Below are 11,845 nucleotides of genomic sequence, written 5' to 3' on the forward strand. Positions count from 1 at the left end.
CAACGCACAGTTTATAAAAAAAAAAACCTCCTATACACTGTGGCTTGCAACCTACTTAATTCTATAAGAAATAACATGCCTCTGCTCTTATTAGAATATATTTGTTTTATTGTATTCGGTTCCTGTGATATACAATGTTCATAAATGTGCCAAAATTATGATACTGTTAATGAAAAAAAACAAGAGAATTTGTTAAATGTTCATTCAATCAGAAAGGTCTGCTACTTTGTACACAGGGAGTTAGGGGAAGTAACAGCCTTTGTGTTAGTGCCATGAGAAAACAAACTTAGTTGTTAGTGCCTTTACTCACACGTAAACTCAGGCTTGGAGGTCATTGCATTCTTTTAATTGTTTTCTTATACGTGACACTATGCTAACATTTAGAAATCAAAAGCATACGTTATTTCATATATAAGTCCATCTAGAATAAGATGAATTTTGCCATTGGAGTTTTGCCAAAAATCTCTGGTGTCTGCAATACACTCACACTCTCCCCACGGGGCTTCCCCTCTGCATTCCCTTCACACTCTCTAGGGAACTGCAAGAACCACCCTTGCTTTCCAATACCATGTGTCATCAGCCTCCAACCTGAGGCTCTGCTAGGCACCTTAATTTCCAGGTGATACCCTAAGCTACTCTTAGATTTCATCATGATTCCTTAACTGACTTTTACCAAACCATTCCATTTGTCTTAGTAGTTTACCAATAGAAAGGTTTTAGCAAGCAGCCTCATGCTTACATCTGGGATCCCTGTGTGGCTTAAAGATACAGTTTCCCTTCTTCACAGTGTTCATTCATCAGGCAGACTTCTAGCAAGACTAGTCAGTTAGTCCCTTTATAAACAGCTCTGTCTGAAGCTGACACACGATTATCACACGTGTGGGAATTGTAGTTCACATTTCAATTAATTTGATTTATCAATTACAATTCAAGTGGGCCCAAGAAGAATGTATCCCTTCCTGTGGAACCAAATAAAGGGGTCATCACCGCATGTACCCTTGAATCAGCATTACATCTTACCATCAGCACCAGCCGTCCTTTCTGATCCTCCCTCCAGAAGAAAAAAAAAGAAGCTCCATTAGCACCTTCATTATCATTGGTATTTGCTGGCACCAGGGGACCTTCTTCTATTTCTGTTGCCATTGCACCCTATACACACTTGTATCAAGAGACACCATGACAACCACAAATCTTATGAAGGATACTATTTAATTGGCTGCCTTACAGTTTCAAAGATTGAGTCCACTAACATCATGGCAGAACACGGTAGCATGCAGGCAGACATGGTGCTGGAAAAGGAGCTGGGAGTTTCTGTATCTGGATCCACAGGCAACAGAAGACTGTGTACTATACCGGGAGTAACTTGAGCATATGGGATGTCAAAACCTACCCCCAGAGGGACACACTTCCTCCAACAAGAAGGTCACAGCTGCTAATAGTGCCACTCACTATGGGTCAAGCATTGAAACATGTGAGTCCATGCTCCTATAGGAACGACCACATTAACAGCTCTGTACTTTAGTCACCAAATCTGTCTTAGCCCTTGTGATCTGAACATTGATAAATATAATCTTATGTCTGTTATTTTTTGTCTTGGAGTCTGACACAGGGTTCTTCTTCAAGAACTAAATTAATGAATTAGTGTAGGTCTGCAAAGTGTAGGGGAAGAAGCAAAATAGCTCGCATGCATGTGTCAACTCTATTCATGACTGAATGACCCATGAGTTCAGGTATCACTTCAAGAACAAGACTCGAAACTTATTATAAAGGCAAAAACATGATCACCAAGATCTAAAGCACTCTTGTCATTTTAAAGTATTTTAAAAATATACAAAGGATAACATAATGGTTATCTCCTTGTATGAAAGAATGCATACCTCTAATCCATTTAAAGTATCTAGCACATTATTATGTAGTACAGGATCACCAAATTTATATTAATTACTTTGAAATTATAAAATCTGATACACTGACAAACCAAATATATTGGAAAATTAAGACTGAAGTTGTAAAATTTAAAATAAAAGAAATGTGGTCCAAATACATAGCAGGGGCAATAGATCAAAATCAACTCTAAAATAATCAATGACAAATAATGAATAATTGGTTCAAAATAAATAATACAGGAACAAGTACTTATATTAAACAATGTGATACTATATATATATATATATATATATATATATATATGTGCATATATAGGTAAAATATAGGAAACACATCTCTAAATTCTGACAGTCAGGGATTTTTTTAGGCAGAAGTAATGAAGGACTTTACTGTGAATGAATATTTTCAAAGAAGTCCAGACATTTACCAAGAACACTTGGTAATGTAATAGCTGTTTACTATATTTGATTCCATGTCCTCCCCTTCTCCCTTTCACTTAAATCTATCTTGATTTTCCTAGTGAAAATCTCAAATCTCTACATGCCACTGAATTTAGTCTCAGTGTTAATAGCTCTCCATAGCAGGAATCTGGCACCCTTCCCTCCTTCTGAAAAGGAACCCAGCCATCCTTGCTTTCCTCAACTCCTCTGAGGAGTCCCTGGTGTTCCCCTGAGGACTGCTCTGCCTCCAGGCTTCTGCTGAGACTTCTCAGGGACTGGCGTTTCCCCTGTGTAAACCATCCAGACAATCCTGGTCTCATTCGAATGGACTGACGTACAAGCACTACCAAGACAATGGAAGTTGAGCCTCCTGCAGGAACTTTAGGGTATACCCCCAAGCACTTCAAGTGACAGCACACCTACCTTGTCAATGATGTTTCTTTTTTGTGCTTTTCAGGGGCTACGTACATAGTTTTGATCAAAATGGATGTACTTATTTTGAAGATACTCTAAGTCAATTAAGGAAAATGTGCAGCAAGCAGCATTGCCAAACATGTTGGTCACTTCCCACAGGGTTCCTCTCTAATCACATGCCTCTGTGATTTTTCTAGGGGTGTGTATGGCTAGGGTAACCATAACAAAGTCCCAAAACTTGGGTAGCTTAAATAACGTAATATAGTTTCCTACAGTTTTGAAAGCTACATGCTCATCAACGATGTACTGGCAGGGTTAGTTCCCACTAAAATCTGAATCCCACAAATGCCCTTTAGCTTTCGCCGGGTATACTAGCAATCTTTGGCATTACGTATCTTATAGAAGAACCACCTACAACTCTCCCTTCATCTCCATATAATACAGTGGTGTGTGTGTATGTGTGTGTGTACAGGTGTGTATATGTGCACATACATGGGTGTATGTGTGTGTGCTTGTGTGTGTATGTGTGTATGTACAGATGTATGTAAATGTGCTCACATGTGTGTATTCTGTGTGCATGTGGGTGTCCACATGCCTGTGTGTATGTGTGTGTGTTTGTCTGTACATCTGCCTGTCTCTACACCTGCCCCTACAGTTCTACATCTTAAAAGGACATAGATTAAATTAATTCTCCTTCTCCTCTATGACCCCAACAACATCAATTATTCATTTCCTCAACAATTCTCTTCGTAAAGGACACCACCCTCTGAGTGTCAGAGTTTGAAATTTTAGTCCAGTAGTTTCAGGGAGACAGAACTAAACTGGCAAGAACATCGATTTGTAAGTTTTAATGATGGGGTAAGATTTATACTTTAATTAAGCAATTTCTACTGCAAAAGTAGACGAGGGAATCTATCATTGATGCAAAAGCATAGAATTCAAAGGAGGAATTTGCTATCATATACAGGAACTTTGATGTAGTTATGAAATGAAGACTATCTGTTTTCTATGATGTGTTTTAGGGAAAGGTCTTTGCAAAAAAAAGTTTGCCTCAAGAAAATTAAATTTTAACTAGTCATCTTTTAGCTTGAATTTCTGAATTAAATTTGTATAAATAAATTAGGTGCTAGCCAAATCTAAAATAAGTCATTATAAAAATATTCTTATTTTGTATTCTCACATAGCTCTGGTAAAAATTGTGATAAGTCAATGGGACTTTCAATGCAGTTCTTCACAGCCTAGTAAGTGTGTTTCCAAGCAGTGGTGCAACCTATCTTTACTATTTTTTGTTTGTTTTTAATTTATGCATGGCCTCATTCTGTGTGAGAGTGCAAACTGAAGGGAGCTGAAAAGATGAAGAGAACATCACCCTATGTCCACGTGGCACTCCGCTCCACGGAGTCAGGCTTTCATCGCTAATCCGAGATCCACTTAAGTGCACCACAGAAGATTTATTTTTACCCCCTCTTGTTTCACGGAAGACTCAAAAGTCTGCGGGAATTTTTGACAAGTTGTAACAATATTTTTGAGCCTCTCTGTATACAATTATCCTCTCTCTCTCTCTCTCTCTCTCTCTCTCTCTCTCTCTCTCTCTCTTTCTCTCTCTCTCTCTCTCTCTTCCCCTTTCCTCATTTTCATACGGACACAAAGCCTTGGGATAAAATGATGGTTCATTATAGTGGTACAGAGCTCTTATCTTCATCCGGCAAGAGTCATTTCCTTCCAAAGATTGAAATGCAAATGTGAAAATTAATGATAACTGTATTATCTGATAACAGAGATAATACCAATTCACTGTCAGCGGAACACACAGAGGCTCCACCATTTCCCCCGCTTCTCACCATATTCTTCTTACTGTCAGACTGTATCTGTGCTTAACTATGTTTCATAGGTGTCTGTTCATTTTCTTCAAATGGCATTTCCCAGATCTTATATCTACCACATTTTCCCAATCAAAAAGAAAACGAAATCAGAACTGTAATCTCCGAGCCCTTCTTTGGACTGTAAAGAGGTGGGGGTTGGGGATGGGGGACCTATATCATGAGGCGGGTGCTTCTGTCTCACAGTGGTCTTTGAGCTAGCATTCCACTAGATGCAAAACAGCTCCTGACTTGTTAGGTTCATTTAGACACAAAGCAGAAAAAGCCCAATCAGCATCATCAGTTCAAAGTACTGAACACAAGCATAAGAAGTAACTTAGTAAAGATCTCCTAAACAATGTTTAGTCTCTGTGCAACAAGTACACACACTTAACTTTTTCCTATCCAATTATTTTTCAAAATGTATTGACACTAAAAATTTTTTATCTGAATTATGTTTCAAGTCAGGTAGACAAGAGCAGAGCAAACATAACTTTATGATGTTTAGTTACAGAGCAAGATCATTTTGCAAAATTAATTCCCTGTACTAATGTCTAAAGAAGACTTCCATGGAAAGCATCATAACAGCTACCGAGGCCCAATGGCCAACATGACAGCAAAATCAATATTAAGAGTGATTTACTGAGTGCTTCTGAGACACTGCGCTCCATGCTTTCCGTGTAAAATCTCATTAATGAGAGAGTTATTGTTATTAGCCTGATTTGTAAGCACTAGGGCCACAGGCAGTATTAACTTGCTCTGAGCCATACATTACCTATAGCAAGACCACACAAGAAACACACAGAGAAAATGTTTTTGCTATATAGCTCATGACATTATCCCAAAATAACTTACCTGTGATGGACAGCAAATAGTTCTTATGGTTTATAATATATAATTTGAAAAGTTATTACCAAGGAATTTTTTTATTTATTAAATTGTCAATTCAGGACTGAATTTTTTGCTTCATTTTGTCAATATGATCATATAGGCTTAATACCTAAATATCAAGAGCTATTTAAATAAAACTTGTGTCAAAAAGGGCAAAAAGCCATTTCGTCAAAATTTTTATCTGGGTAGGTGTCTATGAACACACAGTTTTGAAAACTTACACTCACATATACTTTATGGTAATATTCTTTTGTATTATGAAAAAGAAGCCAATTATTCGCTATCCGTAAGTGTGAGAAGAAGTCACGTTTTAAGAATGGGACCTGTCAGCGTCCTGAGTTGATGTGAGGCCTGGCTGTCACCAAACTTCCCTCAGAGATGACAATGGATTTATAGGATGCTGCTGAACCTGGCTACAAAGTTCCTAAATCCCAGTCCATAGATCAGTACTCCAAACCAGCCTTGCAAAGCAGCTCTGAAGACTTTCTTATGAAACAGACAGAGACATAAGCAATATTTCCAAAATAAGGGCATTATTTCAACCATTGACTGGTTTAAGAGGACCGGGGGTAAAATATTTCCCTAGGAGTAACATGCAGGAGGAAGAAGACGGCCAACACTGAATCCTCCTGAGTGTGGGAACAGAAACCCTGTGCAGGCTATCCACTTCAAAGTTCATCTTCATAAAGACATTACTCAGCAGCTAATATTATACCCACTCCAGAGATAAGGAAACTGAGGACTGTCTGTTTAACAAGCCAACATATGAGGCCATAAATAGTACTATTGTCACGGTCTGTCTGACTCTGAACTGTGTAAACACAGTTCTGTAGCAGACAATGGGCTACTTTCAAGGATAAAGGAAATTTAATTATTGCTTTAGTGACCAGTCTATGATCAATTAAAGGAGAAAATTGGTGTGAAGAGGACAGCATGTAGGCAGTGTGCACCGTCCTTATCCGGCCTGCTGGAATGCTTCCTCATCAAGGCACAATAAATTGATATTCATTGAGGAATTAAACATGGAATTAAATACATAGAGACGTTGGTAAAATGAAGAACCTGTGACATAGGGAAAACATAAAATTCATGAGGATGATGAAAAAGAGACGCTACTTTGAAAGAGGACAAACAACGTAAGAATAGAACTTGCGAACACGGGACTAAGAGCAAGCAGCAACCGCTGCATGGCACATTTCACAGGACACGTCAGGATAACATCTTTAAGAGCAAGGAAAACAAAGGACTTGAAAATGAGACGTATGGAATGCTGAAATGATGAGGTAATGGCTTTTTACTTTGGCCTGACTACGAGTGTGCGTCTAGCCTTCCAGACGTGAACGATTCCTGCTGCATCCACAAGGGTTGCAAACACCGAAGAGCTCCGCAGCCTGACTACTGACGAACATCATTTCCTTTGATTGTTTAGGCTCCGCTTAAAAGTTAACAAAGGTGTGAATGGTTCTGACTTCTGAGTACTCCTTTCCTCTGAATGACAAACAAAGGATAACTTTCTTACATGGGAGGATTTGCATTGTATAAAAATAGAATCTCTCGAGCAGGGCTGATTCATTACTGAACTCAGCAGTCAAGGAAGGTTATGCCGTCGTCTTCAATCAAACTCCATAAAAATAAGATAACTCCTGATCCATCTTCAATGATGTCAGTACTGTGTTTCGAATTCCTTCGATAAGTTTTACATCCTCTGATTCTTTTCTATTTTTATAGAAAACTGTCCACCTTAGGATGAGTATCAGTACTGGGAAGTGGGGGTGTGAAATTAGGAGACCTTGAAACCAACCTGGCTCAGTGCTAGCGCTAGCTGTCTCAAACAATGATCTGTGATGAACAGAAAACTAATGTTCAGAGCCACCCAACTTTACCCCTCAGGGTCTTAGATACTCTGTGAGATGTTTAAGAACCTTTGACACAGAGTAGTTGCAAAACTGTAAGGAAAAAATCATTAGCGCCTTATGATTGTGAGATGCTGCAGTTTTGGGGGAGTCTGTAATTGTTTCTAGAGTTTACAAATGCATGAAGCTCCAAGAAATTAAGCAGTGTTCCACAGATCTCCCAGCTAGATATTGACAAGCCAAGAAGGGAGCTAATCCTGACCTAGGGCATAGTTTGGAATCCAGATACACAAGCTACTGAGTTTGGAACTGTCACCAAAACCTGGAAGTTTTTCTCTTCCATACAGGTATAAAGTGCCAACAAATGTCAGCGAACAAAAAAGGGGTGGGGTCTTATCTGCATGAAAAAGACATGTATTTTTCCATTAACGTTTTGGTGTATCACTATATAGATAATACAGAACACAGCAATGTCTAGACCAAATCCACAACATAAAAAATATATTCAGTAAAATACGGAAGTTAATTTAAATGGAAACTAATCAGCATACCTGTAGCATGTCCATCAACTTCATTTTCACAAGCACCATTCTCTACTCAACACCTTCAATTATTATTGATGTTTCCTTGACAACAGTATCCTTTCTGCAAAAGCTTCCCAAACATGGCATTAGCTTTGCTGTGCATGCTCAGCAGCTTAGGACACTGTTGCTTTCTTATTGTCTTACAACTGGAAAGGCAAGTTGGATTCCACAAGTGTGTCCAAAGCAGTTGTGTGACTGATATATCAAAGTAGAAACACGTAAAACCTGCCCAGTCTAACCGGACAGGCACAATACTTTCAAAATACAAATATTTAATCCTATTAATATAAAATAAAAAATCCTGTTCTCTTTTCATGTTCTATGGAAGCCTCATAATAAAGTTAAAGTATTTTTTTTTAAAAATTATTTCCCAATTATTCTAAGGAAATTACCCCACATTGAAAAGTCAGAAAAAAATACGCAAGAAAATACAAATACCAGAAGTTTGCATTTAAATCAGTGCATTAAAATATCTTAAAACATGGTTCTATAGTATTTTAAAATATAATAAAATTGCATGCAGAGTCTTGTACGGCATGATGCTCTCGTGTGCAGACTGCAAACATTTGTATGTATCATGAATAACATTAGAAATGACATCATAATAATCAATATACTGCATCTTCATTTTTGTTTGCATTATATTTTCCAGCTGCTGGCTTCAGAAAATTACCAGTGGATTTCCTCTCCTTCCCTTGCACAGCAGAGAGCAATTTGCAAAGTCATGCAAGGGTGAAAATGGGATTGAAATATAGCAATCGTTCTTAATGAAAAAAAAAAGAGTACTTACTGCTTCAGAAATTAAGGCTGAAACTATTTCGAAACTCACTTCTAACCTAAAATCCTAAAAGACAATGGTCTCCATTTATAAGCGCATCATAAATTTCTCAACAATAATCAATAAGATTATTTCCTGCAGCGTGATTATAAGAAGTATATATTTATGACTTTTGTTCATATTAAATTTTGATTAGCCTTTTGTTTTGCCTAAAATGAACAAATACAAAACCTTTTAAGAGCCAATTTAATTTGACTAATAAAGGTGACCATGTTGCTAGAACATTGAATCAGAGGAGAAAAATCTATGAATCGTGACTCAACGTATGAATAAATGCTGAGGCCCCATCTGTAGCTCACAACAGAACTAAACGGAAACGACAGCTCTTTGAAGTATTATTGTTACTGTCTGCTTTGGAAGCTTTCAAACTGAGTCTGATTTGAGTTTGGATGTAGCTAAATGATTCTCTGTTGAAAGAGCAAGCAAATAGAATTGACTAACTTGACGTAAGAATGAAAGAAGAAGAGACAGAGACTTCAAGCTGAGATGATGCTGGTTTTTAAAGTTTTCTTATTTAAATCATGATATTTCCGCAAACTCCTATATCACCAGCACGCATGCACACACACAAGTCCATGTATGATTTTAAATTCAAGTTGAACTTTTGTTTTAAGTTTTACAAGCTGTCTATATTTTATTTTCTCATCTCCCCTTCCAAGCTAAAATTCAGAGGGGAAAAAGTGAGATTCTGCTAAAGAGTGAAAGAGGGTTGAATGTACTGTTCACCATCCTACCTGGACCATCCCAGTCCTCTGTGTCTACTCCAGGCTGCCCGGGTTTGTCAGAATGGTTGTCCCCATCTGATTCTGCTGGCTGCTGGGATCCTTCATCATCAGCTGAAACACATCAACAGAGAAAGGAGAAATGACCAAAGTTCTGTGACATTGAAATCTGGTAAGGAAATGTCTTTGCCACATATTTTCTTATTCACTGGCAAAAATGTCCACAAGTAATAATTTTGATATCTATTGTAGCTTAAAATTAAAGAAAGCTATGAATATTTGTCAGTGGGTAACTGAAGTTAAGCGCTGTAAATAATGAAAAACATTTGCATACACATCTCACCTTGGAGTTACTATTATTATATCAGAAAAAAATCAGATAGAAATGTATAGTTTTTCTGAATACCTTGAATACAACAAAAGTCATAGTGACCTTATTTCCAAATTGTAATAAAAAATACAGAAAACCAAATTAAATATTATAGAGTAAAGTGCATTCCTGTCTAGGAGTGAGTTTACATTATTGGAAGACTTCTATTCTTCCTGTGTTATGCTTCTAAAACTTGGTGCTATTTCTCTTAAAGAGAAGTTATAAGAGCCCCAATTGAACGACTAGCATGTGATATAATCTGGTGACTCCATTCATCCCGACAGAAGACACTGTGAAGTTCAACATATTCTTGGATGACTGCCGTGAGTTTTCATCATTTTATGCGTTCACTTCACAAGAAAAGCAAAAGCAAGCAAGCAAGGAACAAACAAACAGACCCTGTGTGTCTTGAAAAGAATTGAGATGCAGTGAAAGAGGAAACATCACCAATACAACTGCATTTTAAAGCAAAAACTCTAGATTTAAGTATCTTAATTTTATAATATTATAAATACCAAGAGGTGCAGTGCAAAGACACAAACAAAAACAATATTGAAGTCATGCCTATGAGATTTTGAAGCTAAACATGCTAACATCTAACATTTAAATGACCTGTCTACCTTTCTTTGAAGCATCCTATAGTTACTTTCCACCTAGTCATTCAGATATCTATTTGAATTTGAATATCTATACAAAATATAAAAATGTACTATATCTTGTTAACTTTAAGATCAACACTTAAGGTATAAAATTTAGAAAACCATTACTATCCTTGACATTAATGTGATGTGAGTATAAGATTTGATCCCTAAACGTTATAGGTTTTGCTTCTCCCTCTCCCCACTTGTAAATTCAATATAGGAATTAATTCTAAAACCTGAAATAAAGATAAGGAGAATGAGAAAAGCTGAAATGCATTCTTTAAGAATAAAAAAAAAATACCACTTTTTTTGTGTTCAGTGCAACAAAGCCGCTCTGGTTGATGATACAGAATAAAGTACACCTTTCATAACACCGTAAATCTCATGAAACTCTTTAGAAGCTGACTGGCTTTTAGCATGGTCAGAAAGAACGTTGATGAACGTATCCACCCTTTCCCGAAGGTACGTATTGGGCATCTTCTGTGATTAAGGAGCTACGATAGGCTCAGTGGGCTTTGTGCAGAAAGTGAGTTCCTTATTGGGATTGTAGAAGTCATCACGGAAAGCACATTCTCAAATGAGAGTGTAGCACGAGGCCACGGAGACACAAGAAAGGCACAGAGGCTCAATAATAGAGTGGTGTCCCAATATTCTACACTTCACTTGCAGGTTGCATCTAAGAGCATAAACACACCAACCAATTATCTTCTGGAGATCAAAGAGAATGTTCTGCTCTTAATTCTCAGGACCAGACAAGGCTTACTCTCAGTCTGTGGATACAAGCAGGCTTGATGACGTCTAATTACTGGTAGCCTTGACCTAACCAACTGGCTTTCAGTCTGCCAACCTGTTCCTTCCCCTTCAAGTTACCTCTATCAAGACAAAAAGAGATTCAGGTTTTGTAAGCAGGAGGCTCACATCATCTGCCTTGATAGATTAGGCCAAGGCCATTCCTTTTATCCAATTTCCAGCACGATTTCCTGCCTGTGAGTAAACATTGAACTAATGCCATACAGTGAGCAGGCTGGTGGACCCAGAATCCTGTTAGCTAGGACAAAGAATCTTAGAATCTCCCATGAGCTGGATCTTTCCTACTTGACCTTTCTTGCTGGACTAGATTGACATTCCTTTCTTTTCCCCCTACTTTGTGAGATGTGGAGCTAACTTCTGTGAGCTTCCTTATCTTCTGGCTTCTGGCTGCAATCAGCCAGAGCAAGCAGTGACAGCAGATTGGAGGACAGCGTACAGAAGGAGAGAAAGGCCAGGTGCTTGTCCAGCAAAGATCTCCTTTTTCCTTGATAGTTTCCAACTGCTAGAGAGATTAGCCTTCAGCTCCGGCTCAGTGT

The 11,845-nt window shown here is 37.9% G+C and overlaps 1 protein-coding gene across 1 annotated transcript in view; it reads right to left on the minus strand.

Moving 5' to 3' along the window:
- The window catches only part of Zfpm2 (zinc finger protein, FOG family member 2), a 306,341-nt gene extending 296,515 nt beyond the window's left edge, over window positions 1-9,826 (minus strand). Inside the window, exons 1-2 of the mRNA XM_005367522.2 lie at window positions 9,823-9,826; window positions 9,501-9,602 (exon numbers count right to left, since the gene is read on the minus strand). Of these exons, the coding sequence (XP_005367579.2) occupies window positions 9,501-9,602; window positions 9,823-9,826 (106 nt within the window). The remainder of the gene's footprint in view (window positions 1-9,500; window positions 9,603-9,822) is intronic.
- Between the last annotated feature and the right edge of the window lie 2,019 nt (window positions 9,827-11,845).

Source organism: Microtus ochrogaster, unplaced genomic scaffold (assembly GCF_000317375.1).
Source record: "Microtus ochrogaster isolate Prairie Vole_2 unplaced genomic scaffold, MicOch1.0 UNK19, whole genome shotgun sequence".
Classification (NCBI taxonomy): Eukaryota; Metazoa; Chordata; class Mammalia; order Rodentia; family Cricetidae; genus Microtus; species Microtus ochrogaster.